The 21,459-nt window shown below is 46.1% G+C and overlaps 1 protein-coding gene across 4 annotated transcripts in view; it reads right to left on the reverse strand.

Annotated features, from left to right (window-relative positions):
- Positions 1–2,379: 2,379 nt before the first annotated feature.
- The window catches only part of LOC142589719 (uncharacterized), a 161,790-nt gene continuing 142,710 nt past the window's right edge, over positions 2,380–21,459 (reverse strand). For all 4 annotated transcript variants that reach the window (XM_075701305.1, XM_075701287.1, XM_075701295.1 and 1 more), the window contains one exon: positions 2,380–3,312. In XM_075701305.1, the coding sequence (XP_075557420.1) occupies positions 3,002–3,312 (311 nt within the window). In that variant the 3' untranslated portion in view covers positions 2,380–3,001. The remainder of the gene's footprint in view (positions 3,313–21,459) is intronic.

A 21,459-nucleotide genomic window follows, 5' to 3' on the forward strand; every position in this document is an offset into this window, starting at 1 on the left:
GCTCGGGCCAACGTTCTTTACTTATTGGCACTTCGTGGCCCAATGATGGCCTAGGGTTAACAGCGTGGTGCCAATATGGGCTGCACCATTCCGATTCCTAGCCTAATGAGGGCGTAAGATAAACAGCGTGAATCGAATATTGGCTGGAGCACTGCGATAAGAGATCCAAGGCTGGCCGTTTGCGCATGCAACAAACAATATTAGCACTGCCATTCAAAAAGGCGGGAATTATTGGACCTACATTTATGCGGATTTGCCAACATGGGTTACTAAGCTGGCTTTCTTGGAATAACACAAGGCTTGAAGTAAGCAAATGCCTTATTCCCGATTTTTTAAATGAATTTTTGTATGACTTGCTAAGCATAACTGACGTTTCAAAGAAAGTCACTAAACTTAATATCTCGGGTTTTATGCGCCTAAACCACAATGTGATTATGAGGCGCGTCGTAGGGAGGGAGGGAGGGCGGGGGACTTGGGATTTATCTTAGCCACCTGTAGTTTTTTCCACGTGAACCCCATGCATGGTACACGGCCGTTTTTTGCACTTCATCTTCACCAAAATTCACTCCCCTAATGAGAAAAGCCAATGCACAACGTAGCAAGCAGGGGAAGTCGTATATCGGGCAGACTAGCCGCTGCTTTATTGATCGTGCAAGTGAACATGAGCTTTCCATAAGATACAAGGATACTGCGCATTTGCCAGCACATTGCATATATAGTATGTGCGCTCAGTGGCTTTGGAGGATCTAGATTCTGTGGAGAATCAGAATTTCGGAGCCACAGAGCTGATGGAACCGTTTTATATTGCCTCGAGATGGAGCGCGTACATATCAGTGAAACTTTTTTTTAGCAGCGACATGCATGCATGGCATGTTGTGGCGACGTAATGACCATCATGCTTCTATTCTAATAGATTTATAGATTTGCTTGTTTATGCATGTGTAGTAAGCTCCTTGTATAGATGCCCCTGACTGAAAGAAAATTTAGTTGAAAGTTTGCGCTTGTCTGTGTCAACACCCACTCGTCCTTGCCCTGCTTTGGCACAGCGCACTTTCACTTTTTTTCGGCCCAACTTGCCGTCTTTCAACCCCCACTTCCCTTTCCCCCACGCACCCTCGTGAAGCTGGTCAGTGCTATGAATGAAGCGCTCTGGCAGCTGTGTCGAAATGGCTGCGCGCAGGCACAGGGTGATGTGGTGGGGTGATTACTGTCCCTCTTGTCTCCCTCCATCACTTGCGCACGAAGAACGCGGTGGGGAGAGGCCCTGCGGGCTACGTGCCTTTGGGAGAGCAGGAAAGAAAAAATGAAATAAAACGTCTGTAAGTTCATTTCACTTTTTTTTTTTTTGCCGATGCTTGCATCAGCTAACGGATGGGGTGAACACTAAACGTGATATGTTTCCTGTTCTTAATTTTTGTGTGTCCCCTCTTGCTGAATTTTTCTCTATGAGAAAAGCGCGATCACGGGAACACGTGGAGCGCATTCTCTCATGGCAGCGGCGCAAGCGAAGTAGCGCATGCACAGTCAATCCGTAACACACACCAGTGCTTTGTTTCCATATATATCGGTGGACACGTTCGTTATGTTGTTTGCTGCAGCGCGTCCACCGAACATAGTGCCTAGGCAGAGTAACATATTCAAGGAGCAAAAGCCCCTAGATTTTTCTCTCACACCCGCTCTTACTCGTGCCTGCGCACAAACGGCTGGCTGGTGATCCCTCAAATGAATGTCTCGTGGTCATCGCCGTGACGCACGTCTCATGCAGCACTCCACTTTCCTCCTCACCCTTTTTTCATATTCTCCTTCTCTGCTTCCCTCCTTGCGATCTCTTCATTCTTGCAGTCTTTCATCCCCCGCTGTGCTCATTCGCTCGGTGACGCCGAAGCTCAATGCAGGAATGAAAAAGGCAATGAATGCTTCGCTTTAGAAACGTGAGCTGCCATCCACGCCTGCGCACCTGTTTCCGTATCCACTTCTCCGAAATAAGAGTCGCCTGCGCCGACCGCCGTACCATTGACAAGGTCTGCGCAGCTGGCTTGTGTGGCTGGCTTTCGCGGTACAGGGGGGAACGGCAACTTGCATTTTTTTTCCAGAAGAATGCTGCTCATTATTATATTAAATATATTTTTAAAACCGGTATTGTTATAAGTCGATTAAACTGCACAAAATTACCAGATTACTCCATGAAACGGTTATGATAGTTGGTAGGCCAAGCACACAATCTCAAAAAGCTACTCACTGTACACCAGTTGTACTGCACACTGAGTGCGGTACAAGTTCTGGAAAGTCTTACCAGCATGTAGCTAGAAGACTATTGCTGGCCAGTTGATAACTTCACAGCCCTAACTATAACTAAAAGTACATGCAAGAAAGCAAAAACATGGTCAACAGAAACACTTTATTTATCTCTAAACTTGTGTGGTTTTCCACTACAATGGTGTACAATGTGCACAAGACAGCTGAAAATGTTGAAGTATAACAATACAGAAGCAATTGAAATGCTTTTCAATTCTTCTTTTGGCCAACACTGTCACTCAGTGTTGGTTTTGCAATATATTTGACATGTGCGAATCTAGGTCAACCAAGATGTCACATACAACAAAAAATAAAGAATAGTATATTTGAAAGAAATGAAGGGGGTTGGCTGAAAAGGGAAGCCATCACAAGAGGTTAAAACAATAAAAGTGCAGAGAAACCTCACTTGTTGAAAGGGTAGTTATAGGTGTACAGTTAATAAATACACAATTTTCAACATGCGAAACACATTGTGCAGAAGAACAAGTTACTGAATATCTAAAATGCATGTAGGTATTACATGTAAAGGTACTACTAACAGGAGCTGGTCATAACAGAAGGCAGTGATACCAAATACTTGAGGCAGTTGGTATCCTACACTCACAAAGACCAATGTAATGTGAAAAACTGGGCAAGGGTGTTAACGAGACTGAGTCCAACACAAATTTAGTTTACTAGTTACCTTCCCTTTCAATATTAGTCAGTTTCACTTTTTGCTATTTCCACGGCGCTTCTTGCTTGATGTACTTCCTTTCTTTCCAACTAACCGGGGCACAGTCTGCACCGCTTTAGTGCTGTCGGGTTGCAGGTGTGATGGGGATGCAGAACACAAGCTTGTACTCTTCTCGGAAGCAACCAAGGAGCCAGGCCTGCTGATTGATTCACCGTTAGCTGGCATAGATGAGTTGCTTGGGAGTTCATCGTCGGACAAAAGAAGCTCATTAACAGGCTGAAATGAGGAGTCGTCTTCAATGCCCAGGTCAAGGAGGCTTGGTGTGTACTGCACCACCTCGTTGCCTGCATTTGAGCAACAAGGTAAATCCTTTTAAGAAACAGTAAGGCAGATAAAAAGAAAAAAAAAGAACTTGCAAATGCAAACCTGACAACTTTAGTGTTTGAAAATATGCAATTGAAGCCTAAAAAATGCTAAATTTTTGTTAGAAATACTAAAATTTTCCCCTTGCTGCACCACTCTAGTGGAGGTCTTCTACCCTTTGCTAACCGTAATAAGACATCTGCCGACTGCCCCAGTCTCTACACGTCTTCTGCATCGTGCAAGTCTCATCTCTTTTATCTGCTCCCATTCGTCTACAGCTAGCTGAGCTCCGAGCTCTTAACTACTTATTGCAGTAAAATAGCACTACTTATTCATGTTGTGGCTTGCAATACGCGTGTTATGACTTACTATCTTCCGAGCTTACACCACTGGAAACTCTGCACACAGGAAATTCACAACCAAGCTGCAAGCTACTTATTCACCACTCATTTTGCCTTGCATAGCTCATCTCGAGACAATGCACACTTTGCAGTATTATTTTTACCTAATGAGTGCATTCACAATAATCTTAATTTCGATTAGTTGCAAATTACGCAAACTGCTAATACTGGGTCTCCATCCCCCACCACGTGTGCCAAGCTGTGATCAATGATATAGAGGATTGGCCATACTTGGATTAGTTAACAATTGAGAGGTCTATTGATTATGGCAATGGTTCCTACTAGTAGTACTCACCTTGTGGAAAGGTCACTTAAACGGGCCCTGAACCACACTTAGGACTTAGTGGAAAAACACAGTCCACAAATAGCATACATTGCTGTGAACAACTCGGCCAATGTCATGCGTGTCGTGTGGATCTCGCAAGTGGAGGGCAAAGTCACCTTTCACTCAAACACTCTCTTTTCAACAGAAGCCTGCTCCTCACTCTTTTCTGCACACTTTATTTCATAATATAGTAGATTCCTATACGCAGCTGCTATTGGCTGATACAGCTCTAGTGGAGTTCTACCCTTTGCTAACTGTAATAAGACATCTGCTGACTGCCTCGGTCTCTACACGTCTTCTGCATCGTGCAAGTCTCATCTTTTTATCCGCTCCCATTCGTCTACAGCTAGCTGAGCTCCGAGCTCTTAACTACTTATTGCAGTAAAATAGCACTACTTATTCATGTAGTGCTATTTCAAGAATCAAGAAGGGTGTTTGAATCAGTGTGCGACTTCCCAATGTTACCGTGTATATTTATTGACACAGGATAAACAGGCTGAAGTGAAAATCTGCTTCTGAATTTCAATAATAATTATGTATTTCCAGAAGAAGCCAACTATCGTCTGCTCACGCTTGGCCGCAACCACTCGCGCAGGAATTAAGCTTTGGTCATCCTGCTTATCGGTGTCGTAGCCATCGGGTCTCGCTAATTTAGACTAGTTTTGAACACTCAATTAGCCTCAAACCACGCGAAACTTACGGTCAGACCACATGCATGCTTGCTAGCGCATGCTCACTCCTGGCCGCTCCTGGTTAGATATCTTGCCAGACTTCGCTTCGTAATGAGTCATTGATAGCGCTTCAAAATGTGCAAGTTGGATGTGTGTACTATCGATCGGTAGAGCTGGTGCAGGACAAAGTCGGTCCACACCAAGTAGCGCAGCCAGACAGGAGTATATCGGAAGCAGCCTTTCATCCTGGTCCATGGATGTTCATGGCGTGGCACGCTCCCAACAACAGTCCATTGTGCTACCACTGTTGGGAGGCTGAACACTTGTATTGTGACTGCCAGTACTGATGGATTGGTCTGTGGGGATACCACCTGGATGCCCGCTGCCTGTGCTATGGCAAACGCCCATACAAAATCAAGGAATACTTGGAAAGCAACATTCTTGCTCCTGCCCCGCAGCAAAGACAGTCTTGGTCACCATCACCTTGTCGGCATGCTTCCCCCAAACCACAATCCACCCACCTTTTATTCCACTGGAGTCAACTGCAGAAGCCCGCACCGAGGAAACTGATAACGGCAACCTCTGGGGGTGAGGCTGCTGTCATGAGAACTGTCAAATATCCTACGCCGACGTCACTCCCTCGCGACATACCGCTGATGCCTTCCTTCGAAACCGCCATAAGAACTTCCGCTACTATTACTGTTTCTATCGATTGTTATCTAGTAACTGCACCTGTCGATACGGGAGCTGATTACTCGGTTATGAGTTCACTGGCCACTAAGCTACGCAAGGTGCTGACAGCGTGGGACGGCCCACATCTGATCACGCCTCAGATTTGGGCCACAGGAAACTCTACACACAGGAAATTCACAACCAAGCTGCAAGCCATTTACTTGCAACCACACTACTTCTCCAATCATTTTGCCATACAGAGCTCACTTCTCCAGACAATTCACACGGTGCAATATTATTTTTACCTAACGAGTGCATTCACGATAATATTAATTTCGATTAGTTGAAAATTGCATGGGCTGCTAATACTGGGTCTCCATGTCACCCATTCGACGATGCACCCAGGGTGTCTACCAAGTTAACATTTCCTAATTCCCTGAGTGCCTTTGCAAGATTCCCTGAGTGACGCTGAACTATGTTTCATGTCAAGACGGGCTGAAACCATATCGCTTGATGCTGTCATTTATAGTAAGCATGTGAAAAAAATTTAAAGAAAAGGACTTAATCTAGTCTGAATACCAAGGAGTAGTGTTTATGTTATTCAAAAAGAGGATAGAAGGGAGGGGTTAGTAAAATGCACAGCAAATAAAATGCCTGTGGAAAAAATTGCAAATCGAGTCGGACATTCTCAAATACAAATAGAAAGGAGATGCATATAGAAGCAAATATTTTCGAATATGAGCTATTTCTATCAACTGATAGCAAGCTCATTGGTACGAGGCCCAAGACTTGGTCACAATGAGATTCTCTCTCAACAGCTTGTAAGTCAACCTCAACAGTCCTGACATACTTTCAGCATGCACACGAAGCCTAAGTGTTCTGTTTCACTGCTTTAAAGAGTTTATATTGGTTTGGATGAGGGACAACTGCGCTTTGGCATCAGCCAACACTGCTTTTTGAGCTCAAGCTCCTTCAAAACGGCTGCAGCATGCTTCCTTTCCCATTCATTCCTCAATGTGTAGGTCCTTTCTGTTCTCTTTGAAGCATCTTCTTGGTCAGTTGCACAGTCAATGTACGATTTTTCAAAATCCCTAGGGATCACAAAAACGTCCAAAAAATCGGCCAGTTGGAAAAAGTGAATGCGTGTCTTTTACTGCCCCTAAGGGCTCAAACCGCAACAGGCACATTCGAAAATCATTTGCAGGCCTGTTGGTACATGTATTAGGCATATCGGTGCTCGTACTGTGACAGGAGATACTGGGTGCGCGCATGTATAATTAAAGAACACGTACTGTGTCCCTTAGCAATAGCCCCTTCCCACGCTTATGCTTTACTGCAATACTTCTGCGTATGCTTCACCAAGTACAGAGGCGAAGCTGACTTTCGGGAACCGGCATTATGCAACGCATTGTGCTTTCCGAGCTTCTAAGCAAATCACGAGGTCCACAAAGGCGGAGTCAGTGCCATTGCTGTCAGCGGCGAATTCTTTCAATGACAATCACGACACCCAATGGCAAGAAGCCTAACAGTGAACGTCGAAGTGGCTAGGCCTAGCGTTGCCGCAGTGGTGGCTACGGTTGCCAGTGGATCTGTGCACGAGAGCGCCGGTTCGAGGCAGCAAGATAATCAAAATGGCGGCAGTGGTAGCATTGATTAATGCTGTTTTGGACCTGCGGTCTCGGCAAAAAGTCTGGAAAATCGGACGGCGAATGGTTCTTGTGTCCGAAATTTCGTACGTCCTTATTTACTCTATGGGGTACAGGTGGTATCGCAAAGCCGTACAAATTATAGGGCATTCGGAAAGTCGGTCGTTCACTGTACACTGGCAACTCTTCCAGCCGACAACAGGGTGTCAAAGACAATTCGGTACAATTCCTGTCTGTTACTCGAGCCAGCATTACTATGAATTTTGCCCCTTTCAATAAAATTACAGCTAATTTTCCCTGAGTTTTCCCTGACTACTCAAGATCCCTGAGAATTCCCGGTTTTCCAAGTTGGTAGACACCCTGTGCACCGCCAGACTCGCAATCTGTATGTCGACTTTCATACCATCTTTCCTTGTACTGCCCAAGTGTTCTCGGCTGGTTATATTGGGTATGGATATTCTTCAGGAATATGGGGCAATCATTGATCTGCGTGACTTATTCGTGACTTTTTCTAACTATGTTTCTTTGGATTCAAATGTGAAGGATGAACATCATCGCATGGCTTTATGCATAGTCGATGACCATGTAACGGTATCGTCTTGAAGTAGAATCTTCGTCCTCATTCAGTGCCCACAAGATCAACTAGATATAGGCATTGCTGAAGGTAACCTAACCATTTTTCTGGATCGACAAGTTGGCATCGCATGCGGTCTCGTAGACCTCCAAAATAGGCAAACCACAATCCTCGTTACTAACTTCAGTAGCAAATACAAGCACTCTGCGAGGCATACTTTGAGACACTGGACAAGTACAACACCTGTGCTTTGATAACGACAATCTCGCGTTTTGCGCAGACAAGCCGTAGCGCCGTCTGCGGACGCCGTTCTACTCACCGATGACGCAACGTCACTGTGCGACCATGATGTCAGTACTCCTCGATCGGAGGGCGGGCGATTTGAACTGCGCTAGAGGTACGCGGACGCTTCAGAACGCATTTTCTCTTAAAATAAGTCTCTCCTTGGCACGAAACAAGCGTTTCGAGGTTTCTGTGATGGTATTTCAACAGTCCACGTTGACTTAATAGTAACCTTTAGTGTCCCTTTAATTAAGTACCTCAGAAACAAATGCCTAAAAACCATGAACATTCTTAAAATTTTCTCACCCACAATGTGGGGTAGTGATAGGAGATGCATAATGAACCTTTACAAGAGCCTCATTCGAACACACTTAGATTATGGGGCAATAGTTTATCAATCGGCTAGCCCGAGTGCATTGAAGATGCTAGATCCGGTACATCACCAAGGTGATGTTATTTTTTCTTAGAATCTAATAGACGTAGACAAGTAGCATTTTTTTTCCGTCTTATAATCGAATGAAATGATATTTTTTAATACGAGTAGTTGAGTATTAGTAACACAAATTATGAGGAGTCCTTTCGTCATCGGGCTAGTACCGGAATGTCGCTGGGGGGTCTCAAATCGTGTCATGCATTTACCTCAATTTCTCGGTTACTAAAGCTCTGTACCACAAACTCCAGCGCAAGACGCCCATAAGCTGGTACTTCATTCTATGACGCTAACTTCGACGCTCGTCGCAATGGACCCTGACACCGACAGATTGGCTCGCGATGGTGGGCTCAACTTCAGCGATTTGAGCACCGACGAGCGCGACCTGCTGCTGAGGGCTCGCACTGCCGGCGTCGTTGCGTACTACGATGGCGGCCTCGACACCGGCTCTCCGGAGCAGGAAAGCAACGAGGGCTTCCCACGACATCACATGGACGTGGCATTCTCGCTGCTTGTTCCAAATGAAAGTTTCGCGAGCCAGCAGAACCCTCACAGCACGACGCGATAATGAAACTACTGAAACTCCTAAGCGTGCGCGGCGCAGAGTCGAGCGAAAACGAAACCTTTCGAACACCCATATTACTGAAGGGTAACGTCAAAATGTTATTTTTTCTTAGAATCTAATAGACGTAGACAAGTAGCATTTTTTTTTCCGTCTTATAATCGAATGAAATGATATTTTTTAATACGAGTAGTTGAGTATTAGTAACACAAATTATGAGGAGTCCTTTCGTCATCGGGCTAGTACCGGAATGTCGCTGGGGGGTCTCAAATCGTGTCATGCATTTACCTCAATTTCTCGGTTACTAAAGCTCTGTTCGCGATTATATTGATGCCTTAGACGTTCTAGAACATTGCGCTACCACTTTAACTTGAGTTTCTGGTAACCTTTAGTGTCCCTTTAAGGTGTGAAATAAAGGTTAATTTCGTGTCTAAAATTACGCCTAAAAATTTGTGTTCTGTGCTCACAGGCATGTGCTGCCCCTGAAGTTCAACTTCAGGATTTGCTATAAGACCTCTTTTTCGTGTGAAAAGAAGACAGGTACTCTTGCTGACATTGAGCACAAAGCCATTTTCATCGGCCCACTTATAGACACCTTCTTTAGACAAAACTGTACTTGTCGCTCACAGATAGCGAGATTACATGACTTGAATCCAATCTGAACATCATCAACATATACCGAATAAAATATATTATGCGGTATTGATGAGCACAAAGAATTCATTTTCATGATCTAAGGTGTGCAGCTAAGCACGCTACCCTGCGGTACCCCAATTTCCTGTAGAAATGGCCTCGAGAGGATATTACCAATTCTAACATGGAACGTGCGATTTGATAAATAGCTTTGTATTACATTAAGCATTTTCCTGCGGATGCCAGTTTCCGATAAGTCACGTCGAATTCCATACCGCCATGTGGTATCGTAAGCCTTTTCCATGTCTAAGAATACAGAAAGAAAGAACTGTTTATGTATGAAAGCGTCGCGAATATATGCTTCAATGCGAATGAGGTGGTCTGTCGTCGATCGGCCTTCCCTAAAAGCACACTGATATGGGTCAAGGAGCTTGTTTGATTCAAGGAAGTGCAAGAGCCTGCGATTTATCATTTTCTCAAAGAGCTTACATAGACAACTTGTGAGCGCTATGGGCCAGTAGCTTGCCACAGAGGAGGGATCTTTACCTTGTTTCAAGACAGGGACTACAATCGCCTCTTTCCATGTCAATGGAATGTCTCCTGCTTCTCAGATAATGTTGAAAATAGACAACAGAACCATCTGCGTGTCAGGGTGAAGATGTTTTATCATTATATACATGACTCTGTCGGCTCCTGGTGCCGATTTCGTGCAGCCGTTCAAGGAAGCTCTGAACTTGGCAATGCTAAAGGGATGGTTGCATGGTTCAGTTCCGCTACCTTTACGGTTCAGTGCCTTACTTTCAGCTATCTGTTTATGTTTCTGGAATAACTGTGAGTAGTTTTCAGAGCTAGAAACTCACTCAAAGTGTTGTCCCAGAGTGTTCGCCTGGTCTTGAAGGCTGTAGCCTTGATCATCAACCAAAGGCATGTTGTAGCTTTGTCGATTAATTAATTTCCTTAGCCTATTCCAGACTTTTGCTTCTTGCGTATTAGAATTTATGCTTGTGATGTATTTTTCCCAGCTTTCTCTTTTAGCGATACGACGCGTTTGTCTGCCTTTGGATTTCACGTGCTCAAAGTTGATGAGGTTTTCTGTCGTTGGAGACTGACGTAGTAAACGCCAGGCTTTGTTTTGCTCCTTCCACCACGGCACATGCCTCTTCTTTGTAGTCCCCTTCGTTTGTGGAATGCACTCTACTGCAGCGTCAATAAAATAAGCAATAGCATCGTTCACACTAAAATCTTTAAAAGCATTTCGCTGCATCTTGGTGATTTCCTCAAATTTTTTCCAATCTGTGGATGCAACTTTCCATTGAGGGGGGTGTGGTAGGAATTCATTTTGTTCAAAAGTTTTGAGGCGGATGGGAAAATGATCACTCCCATATGGGTTTTTAACCACCTCCCATTCTAGGCATGGTACAAGTGTAGCCGAGCAGATAGCTAAATCTATCGAAGAGTATGTGCCATGTGCTATGATATAGAATGTCGGCTCCTTTTTATTTATTAAGCATGCGCCTGAAGAAACAAGAAAATTTTCTATTAGGCGGCCTTCTACATCGCAACGAGAGTCTCCCCAGAGAGAATGGTGCGCGTTGAAATCCACAACGAGTACGTAGGGCTCAGGCAGCTCATCGATTAGGCTAAGAAATTCTGTTCTTTGGAGTCGATAGTGGGGTGGTATGCACACAGAAGAGATTGTAACGAGTTTTCCTAACAGTAAGGCTCGGACAGCAACTGCCTCAAGAGGCGTTCGGAGTTCCAAGGCCTGACATGCTACATGCTTATACACTATAATCGCGACACCACCGGACGAAGCGAGAGCATCGTCCCGGTATTTGCGGAAAATGTTAAAATGTGGTAGAAAGCCTGTCTGTGTAGGTTTTAAGTGGGGCTCTTGGACACACAGCACCTTTGGATTATATTTACGCAGGAGTTCCTTGACATCATCGAGGTTATGTAGGAATCCCCTGACATTCCATTGTAAAATTTGTGTATCCAGATTTAAAGTAAATCAGAGCTCTTTTGAGGCCCTGTAATGTGGGTTTTGCCCTTTCTGAAGTGTTCGAGGGAGCCTCGCCGCTTCTTAGGCGCTTGGCGTGCCTTGAGGATAGGTGTAGTGTCCATTGCCTCTTGTGAGGCGCCGGACACGTGCTCTTGTGAGCGAAAAGTTACCAGAGAGAGTCCTGCCTTGGAGGGCAAGATCCCTGCGCCCACCAGCCCGGAGGTCGATGGGGCTCCCTGGGGGATCTGGCTGCGCCGGAAGGGACCTGGGAAGTTGAGGCAGCCTCGGCTGCGCCCACCTTCGGGGTGGATGGTCCCTTCTCCTCGGTTGACTGAACAGCGCTAGCTGCAACCGCCGCGGGGGCAGATGGCGTAACTGCAGACTCACTGCTTGTGGGTCGGACAGCCGCCGGAGGCCGTTGTGACGCTGCCCCCTGACGCGCCACATCGGCAAAGGTTTTCTTGGGCAGGTAAGATACCCGCCTGCGTGCCTCCTTGAAACTTATATTTTCCTTTACTTTAACTGTTACAATTTCCTTTTCTTTTTTCCAGGATGGGCACGACTGCGAGTATGCGACATGCTCCCCGTCACAGTTTACACAGTGGAGAGCGTTCGCACGAGCTTCAGTGATGTGTTCGTGGGCACTGCATTTCGCACATGTTTGGCAGCCTCGGCAGCCCTGCGAACTGTGGCCGAAGCGCTGGCATTTGAAACATCTTAGTGGATCGGGCACCTAAGGCCTAACACGAAGCTTTATGTATCCAGCCTCGATTGACTCGGGCAGGACACTTGAACTAAAGGTGAGAATTAGGTGTTTGGTCGCAATCTCTTTACCATCTCGCCTCATCTTTATTCTTTTCACATTGACTACATTCTGCTCACTAAAGCCCTCCAAGAGCTCTGCGTCTGTCAGCTGAAGCAAATCGTCTGAGGTAAAGCCGCAGGTAGTGTTCATAGTGCGGTGCGGAGTCACTGTCACTTGAACGTCCCCAAATGACACGAGACTGGGTAACTTTTAAAATTGTTTTAGATCCTGGAGCTCCAAGAGGAGATCTCCACTTGCCATCCTTGTTGCCTTGTAACCTGGACCAAGAGCCTCAGTTAAAGACTTTGAAACTAGAAATGGGGAGATTGTGCGTACTTGTGTATCTGACTTTTCCGAGTGAATCACATGAAATCGTGGGAAGTTGGGTCTTTCACGACCAAAGAACTTGAATACATCTTCGGTGCGCCCTCTTTTCTGAGGGCGATCAAGGAGGGGTGGGAAGGACTTTGCCATAGGTTAATTTAATTTTCGGCAATAACGCCAGCCACCCACCGTGGAGCCCTACAAGGGGACACTACAGGGACTGTAAAAACAGGTCCTGCAAATGCCAGCTGTACGTTATCACTATAACCAAATATGAGATAACCTAGGTTGGCTACTCACACAAGGTTAACCCTTGCTGCCTGGAAAAAGTGGAAGTAAGCGGAAGCTAGAAGTCAGGAAAGATGAAAAGTGAGAGAAAGACGAAGGCTGGAGGGAGAGAGAGACAGGAAAAGGCAACTACCGATTTCCCCCGAGTGGGTCAGTCCGGGGGTGCCGTCTACGTGAAGCAGAGGCTAAAGAGGTGTGTTGCCTGCACCGGGGGGGCCTTAAAGGTCCAAACACCCGGCATCGGCTCAACCTCCAGGATCTCCCTTTCCCCGGACACAGCTACGCCGCACACGGCTACCTGCGGGAGGGTCCAACCCTCGTGTGCGTGGTGTTGCAACACACCAAACGCCTGCTGATGCAGACGCCCCTGCGGGGTGCATAGTGATGCTAGCAATGCTGGCCTCAGAGCGACACTCGTACAATTTTAAGCTCGTGTTGAACGCGTTATTGCCTATGCCAGCTGCACATTGCCTGCAGCTGAAAAAAACTACTCAGCAACCGAAAAAGAATGTCTGGAGGTGGTGTGGGCTACCCAGAAGTTCCAGCCACAACCCCCGTGGCAGTTCATGCATCACTTGTCCTCTTTCTGCCTACACAGCAACATCCTATAAAAGCGGAACTTTCATCCTATGGAAACCATTCTACTCATTGTTTCCACTTCTTTCCGTGACAACATTTTACGTGAATGCCATAACGAACCAATGTTCGAGCGTCATGGTTTCACATGTACTCTGGCAAGGATCAAGCAGAAGTACTACTGGTGAAAACTCACAAAAACCGTGAAGTGGTGCATCAGAAGTTGTCGAGATTGCCAACATTGCAAAGTTCCACCACTGAAACCAGCCAGTCTGCTTCAGCCTGTATGACCTCCTTGGTCACCTTTTGAACAAGTTGGGATGGATTCACTTGGCCCATTTCCAAGTGTTCAGCTGATAACTGCTGGATCGTTGTCACCACCAATTACTTCACTCGATACTGCGAAACCCAAGCTCTTCAGCAAGCTACTGCTTCAGATGTAGCCAACTTCTTTGTCAAAAATATCGTCCTTCGACATGGTGCTCCCGCTGTCACCATCACAGACCGTGGTATGGCCTTCACCACGCAGCTGGTCCGAGACATTCTGCAGCTGAGTAGAAGACTGCACTGTATGGCAACTGCGTATCACCCGTAGACCAACGGGTTAACTGAGCATCTCCACAAACCGATTGCAGATATGCTTTCCATGAGTGTCGCCACAGATAATAAAAATTGGGACGAACTGCTCCCGTATGTAACATTTGCATATAACACTGTGCTTGAAGAAAGCACCAGGCTTCGTCCTTTTCGTCTGGTCTATAGACGCAACGTCACCACTATGCTCGACATGATGCTTCTACCAACTTCATCTGACACGACCACACCACATACAGACGATTTTGTTCAGCATGCCGAAGAAGCACGGCATCTTGCATGGGAACAAATTCTATCTCGTCTATCTCGACAAAATCAAGATGCTCGTCGATACAACATACGCCACCAGACGTAACATACAAGCCGGGAGATCTCGTATGAGTCCAAACCCATATGAGATCTCTACGTCGAGACCACCGAGAAAAATTATTACACCGTTATTTTGGACCCTACATGGTTTGCATTGCACAAGTCAACTATGAAGTTGTCCCAGCTGAAACAACGCACCACTCTCGTAGACCATATTTCTCTGACATTGTTCACGTCATCAGGATAAAGCCCTACCACTAGTGCTGACTCCAATTCACAAACTTTGTGGTGCAGTCCCTGTCTGCATGCTTGTTGTCTTTCTAATTTCTTTTATTTTCTCCCTGTGGTAGTTAACCCACCCCCAACTTTTTTTGCTTAACTTTCGTGCAGTTGCATCCAGACTATGTCTCCTTTCTTTTTGGGGGGGGGGGGGGGGGAGAGGGGTAATGCCATGCGCTAGTAATGCTGGAGTCCGAGGACGAAGTGTGTGTGGTAGCTGCTGCAAAAATGATCAGTAAACAATCGTTCACTTGGAACTGATTGCTTTCCATTTCACCTTACGACAATATGAGCATGAGCGCGCACTCTAGCCCTGTCATGCACAAAGCAAATGCTGCAGTTGCATGCAGCTGCAGTCCGCTACGCGGTGTTACGATCGGCCTGCATGGGTACTTCTCTGCAAAGCTATTTCAGCCCACTGCAGGTGCTTCAATCGACCCGCGGCGGTGGCGCCCTTCCAAGAACCAGCGAGGATGACAGCGCTAACCGACCATGAAGTTCCTTCAGAGAACTGGAGACTACGGCAGCAGGGCTGGCCACGTTCGGCACCCCGTGCATTGTTGGTTGATTTGCCGGGTCTTCATGGTCTCTCTGCAGCAAGAAGAGCTCTCCCCCAAAAGGGTGCTTTGCGGTGCGTGGGCCCCAGGATTCGTCACAGTCTGCTGACACTAGTGGCGACTACAGGACTCAAGATAATGGACAACCGGCGGGTCAACTTCGATGACTGGTCGAACGGTTCCCTCACCTAGGGTGAGAGAACCACGTTCTCTCACCTAGGGATCTAGGGAGCACGGAGTGTTTATAACCAGCTGTTTGTCGGCTGCTAGGTGTGCTCGTCGTCGTGCTCGTGAGCTGTGTGCTTGTCAGTGTGTTTGGAACTTCATGCTTGTTTGTTGTATGCTTCATTTGCGTACTCCATTTGGGAGTCACGCTAGACTGTCCAATGTATCTTGTTTAAAATGTAAATACTGCAAATAAACCCTGTACGCCTAATTCCTCCCAAGTTCCTCTCTACAACCTACAACCCCTTCAACTGGTGGCAGCGGCGAGATCGTCCAACAACTCTGACATCTGGTGGCAGCGGTGGGATTCGAACCCACGCCCCCGAAGAGACTGGTTTTAGGCATCAGTCTCTTCGGGGGCGTGGGTTCGAATCCCACCGCTGCCACCAGATGTCAGAGTTGTCGGACAATCTCGCCACTGCCACCAGTTGAAGGGGTTGTAGGTCGTAGAGAGGAACTTGGGAGGAATTAGGCGTACAGGGTTTATTTACAGTATTTACATTTTAAACAAGATACATTGGACAGTCTAGCGTGACTCCCAAATGGAGCATGCAAACGAAATATACAACAAACGAGCACGCAGCTCATGAGCAAGACGCGCGGAAAAGGACAAAGGGAAGCAGGGAGAGGTACAAGAGAGTGAAATGCTGATTATCACCGGCGACTCAAACCTAGCTAGGTGCTCAGAAGAAATTATGGAGAGGGTGAAAGGCGATAAAAGAGTGGTGGCAGGGACATTTCCAGGACGGACACCGGGTTGTCATGGAGCGAGCAAAAGCAAAGCTCACGGAAAATGCCCACATACGCAACCTTGTAATAGTAGCAGGTGGGCTAAATGACGTCCTAGATGGGAAAGGCACAGGACTAGCCCAGCGCTTGGCGAAGGGGGTAGACGACTTGTGCACACTGTCCCCTCAGGTGCAGATCGTGGTGTGCACGGTGCCAGAGGTGCCTGTACGTGACAGTCACGTACTAAGAGCAGCAGTGGCTGCTAATGAGGCGATATGTAAAATGAGCCGAGAGAAAGGTTTCGAGGCTGTCAAAGTAAACAGGAAAGTGAGAGCATGTGGTGGTTTTGAATGAGATGAGATCCACTCCAATTACAGGCTTGGAAGAGAAGTGGGCTGGTGACTTGCTGGTCGCGCCGTTGCTTCTTTAGGGGGCCCACAGACGCTCACGAGGCCAGAGTAGGTAGTAATGAAGACGGTCCCCTAGAGGAACCTCAGAATAGCATCACCGTCAATAACAGAAAAAGGAGGAAAACAAGCAGGGTGTCTACCAAGTTGACATTTCCAAATTCCCAGAGTTTTCCAGGTTTTCCCTGAGTGCCTCTGCAAAATTCCCCGAGTGATACAGAACTTTTGTTTGATGTCAAAACAGGTTGACACCAAGTCGCCCAATGCTGCCACTCTCTAGTAAGCATCGCTCCTACTAGGGCGTAGTATTTATTTTATTTAAAAAGAAAACAGAAGAGAGGGGTTAGTAAAATGCACAGCGTATAAAATATCCTCGAAAAATATAAAGCCCATTGGAAATCGGGCCGAACATTTTCAAATACGAACAAAAAGAGATGCATACAGAATCAAATATTTTTGCATATATGCTATTTCTATCAAATGATAGCAAGCTCATTTGGTTAGTAATGCAGGCCATCAGGTTAGCAATGCAGGCTATCAAATTAAAACTCCAAGCATGGGCAGAGAATAATGGTATTTTCGGGGAACTTCAGAACGGCTTCAGAATAAATAGGCGTTTGGATGATAGCATATTTGTTCTTACTCAATGTATTGAAATATCAAGAGTAGAAAGCAGACCATTATATGTGGACTTTTAGACATTACAGGAGCGTAGGACAAGGTATACCGCAACATTTTGTGCGATATTCTGGAAGAGAAAAGCTTAGGTGACGATTGTCACTAGAAAATACCATTTGTGTTGAATGGGAAGGGATATCAACAAGGGACTGAGGCAGGGGTGCCCTTTATCCATACTGCTGTTAATGATGTACATGATGAGGATGGAGAGGGCGCTAGAAGGAAGTAATATCGGGTTTAATCTATCAGACAAATAGGTGGGTACAGTAGTAGAGCAGCAGCTTTCAGGTTTATTTTATGCGGACGACATTGTGTTGCTAGCTAACAAGCAAAATGATTTGCAACGTATGGCTAATATCTGTGGACAGGAAGGCGAGAATTTAGGTTTGAAATTTAGTGTTAGAAAATCAGGTGTTGTGGTATTCAATGAAAACAGTGAACTGTGGCAATACAGGGCCAGGAATACCTCGGGTAACAGAGTATAAATACCTTGGTATATGGATAAACGAAGGCAATAGATATTGGAAACACAGGAAAAACAACAGTAAAGGGGAAGAGAAATGCAGCCATAATGAAGCACAGAGCGCTATGGGGATACAATAGGTACGAGGTGCTCCAGGGTACATGAAAAGGTGTAACGGTTTCAGGACTTACTTTTGGAAATGCGACTGTTTGCTTGAAATCAGGGGTACAATCAGGACTCGATGGGAACCAAAGGTCAGTGAAATGCCTCGCACTGGGCACTCACGGGAAGACTACAAATGAAGCTGTGCAGGGTGATATGGGCTGGACTAGTTTTGAAGTGAGGGAAACTTCCAGTAAAACTGATTATGAAGAACGACTGAGCAATATGGAAGAAAGTAAATGGGCTGGGAGAGTGTTGATGTATCTGTACAGGAAAAACTGTTTCACAGTGGAGGGAAAGAACTAGGAAGCTTACCAGCAAGTATGCGGCTTGTATGATGGGCAACACAGCAACAAAGAACGTCAAGCAGAAAGTCAGAGAGGCTGAAATAATCTCATGGGTGGTGGCAATGGAAAAGAAACCTGCCATGAGTAACTACTTAAGAGAAAAAAACGAAATCAGGAAAGAAATAATTTATTATATAACTCAACGGGAAGCTCATTTGTCGTTTTGAAGCTAGATCAGGATGCCTTAGAACACATACCCACAAAGCAAGATATAAGAAAGAAGAAGCATGCGCTTGCTGCGGTAAAGCTAGAAAAACAATGGAGCATGTTTTATTAGAATGTGAAGATATCTGTCCAGCAGTCGATTTAGGCACCACTGGCCTCAGCGAGAGCAGGGGGAAAGTAAACATGTCTGCAATAGAGATTAGTAAGGGGCGATTGCAAGATTGGTGGAAGAAAAGTAGGTAAGCGAGAAAAAACGAGGACGTGCAAAAACAAAATTCACAATAAGGGGTCAAAAAATTTGGTTATTGGAATTCATTGTGGGTTTTTTGTTCCCCTTTCTTTTTCTCTGCAGGCGCGTATCCGTTAGAGACACGGCAACTTTCGAGCTCGTGAACCGCTGACCGAAAGCGGTCTTGCTGGCAAACGGCAAGATCTGCCTGTCACACAGTACGGAGGATCTTGCGGCACAGTGACGAGGCCACTCAGCAACAGAGGAGTGGTCGCAGCTGCGCTCTGGCGTTACGATTGCCTCGCCGCTGCGGATCGCTCGCCAGCGATATTGTCGCTAGGCCTTTTTTGGTTCACTTCGAATCTGTAGCAGGCGGTGCTTCAGAGTGAACCGCTGACGCTCCCATGCAGCAATGTTTTGTTACCGTTGTTACCACTTTACCCCCTCACAATAATTTCACACGAAGAAGAAAACATGTCGATATTAGTAGCACCGCCAGCTGCGATGTGAGCATGGCCGAGCCGCGGTTCACCGTCTGCCGTCGGTAGCTATGCACTGCAGCTGAGCTCGACTTGTATCAGCACTCTCGTTAATGTTAAACGTGGAGGAGTGTTTCGATGGTTTTGATTGATGAACAGCACTAAGAAATCTTTGGCTTAACAAAGTTCAGGTCAAATAAAATTTTAAATCCATGCCAGCAGCGTAGTTCTTTTTTTTTTTTTCTTTGTAGGGAAAATTTTGCCATCACCATCTTGAATTTTGGAGCTGTTCCACGATAGACCCCCCCCCCTCCGCCCTTTTTCTGGTAATTTCGACTTCCTTTTGTGTGTGTGGAGGGGGGGGGGGGGTTCGCTTGCTTGCAATTTAACGGTAAAGTGTCAAAGCCCTTTTCCCTTCCACTATGACTTTACCTACCATTATACTTGCAATTAGGCTGAGCTGCCATCATTACGATTATAAAATTTGCTGATTCATGCTTCTGAGCATCTCAAGTGTTGCGTATCGCCGTTTTATATTCCTGTTGTTACCCACCCTGCCTTGATCTTGGTTCGGCAGTATTTAACAAATAACTTTTAAGCAAAACACCATCTCTGACACTCCTGGAAACACATTTCATTGGTACAGCTTTGTATACAACCTTCCTGCAGTTACAAAAAGACAAACATAAGTGTCTCTGAGCTTTAACTGTGACAGCTCAATGACTAGTAGCATATGGTGCTTAAGCACAAGACAACATACAAGATTCCCAGCCATGAAAGCTGCATTCCATGGAGGCAGAATGCAAAAATGCTTATCTGTTGAGATTCCAGTACACATGAAAAAGACTTCACGATGTGAAACTTATCAAGCTGTCAAACTATGTCATCCATGGTGCCCAGGTGTAGCTTTAAGGTAATTCCAACCAATCAATGAAACTCACTAGCTAGTATCAAGTAATTTCTTCCTCAAGTCAAGCTAGATTAAAGAAAAAAGATTAGGGTTCTGTAGCCGCGTTTACATGGATATGTTAGAAGTGTATCACATCAATTTATTTTATCGCATGTACTCATATGACACTTCACATGAATGCGCATGTCCAGTAATTAACACTAACTATAGTCGAATACAACTTTAGAAAAAAGGGGAGACCCCGCCAAGATGACAGAAGCGCGGCAGCCGATTGTCTCCACGACTAAAGTAGTCCTGCTCAAAACACCATGCTTTAAAGGGGCACCACAGGCAAATACTAAGTCAACATGGACTGTTTAAAAAGCAATTCAGAAACCTCACAACGCAGTTTCGTGCCAAGAAAAGACTTAGTTTACGAGAAAATTGCATCTGAAGGGTCCAAATACCTTTTTCGAAATTCGAATCTCCCGCTACCTAACCGGGGGAGTGGTGATGTTGCATACGCCATCACTACCCTTTACTGCCATCAGTCAGTAAAACAGCGCCTGTCAGACGGCGGTACCGAGCCAAGACAAAGCAGCATGCAGAGTGGTGAGTTTGCCACTGCAGCTGCTTTTTGGTTAAGTGGTGAAGACTGTTCGGGCATCCCGGAACATCACATGGAGGTTGAATTCTCTTATACAGTCGACTCCCGATAATTCGAAGCCGCTTAATTGGAATTTTCGGTTAATTAGAAGTGAAGTGCTGGTCCCGTCAGTTTTGCATGTAATACTATAGAAGAAATCGCTCGATAATTCGAAGTCCTCATCCAGTAATATTGTTTAATTGGAAGTTAATTTTCAGCCGGGATCCTCGAGGTGACCGTCATTCTTTGGTAGAATGTGCAATTTTTCAAGTGTTGTAACAGTTCCGTGCTCCGCGTTGGTGTCATCGCCACCGCAGCTGCCTGCAACGCCATCCTTCTTGGAGCGGCGCGATTATTCATTGCTACGGCTGCCGTGGCCTCCGTGATCAACTCCGGCAGGAGGCGAAGCGGCTCCCGCCGGAGGCCACGCGGGTGCCATAGGTGCACGCAGCGCTGCATACTGGCAGTGGAGAGATTGTGCGAGATTAGTCTTGCAGCGTGCACAGCGTATGTCGAGGCGTGTGTTGGTCGAGCGCCTTTGTGCGGGTAGCTCGTAGGCTAGGTTGTTCCACCGGTGATTCGGAATTGACTGTACCTAGTCGCGCAGTTTATAGTCATGGCAAACCGTGGCTCTTATCGCACGCTCGACCTGGCAACGAAAGTCAAGGTTTTGAAGGAAGTTGAGAAGGGAGGTGCCGCCAAACAAGACATAGCGCGGAAGTACGGGATCAAGCCGAACACGCTCTCTAACTACATCAAGAACAAGCGCACAATAATGG

The sequence above is a fragment of the Dermacentor variabilis genome, chromosome 1 (genome assembly GCF_050947875.1).
Source record: "Dermacentor variabilis isolate Ectoservices chromosome 1, ASM5094787v1, whole genome shotgun sequence".
NCBI classification, from domain to species: Eukaryota; Metazoa; Arthropoda; class Arachnida; order Ixodida; family Ixodidae; genus Dermacentor; species Dermacentor variabilis.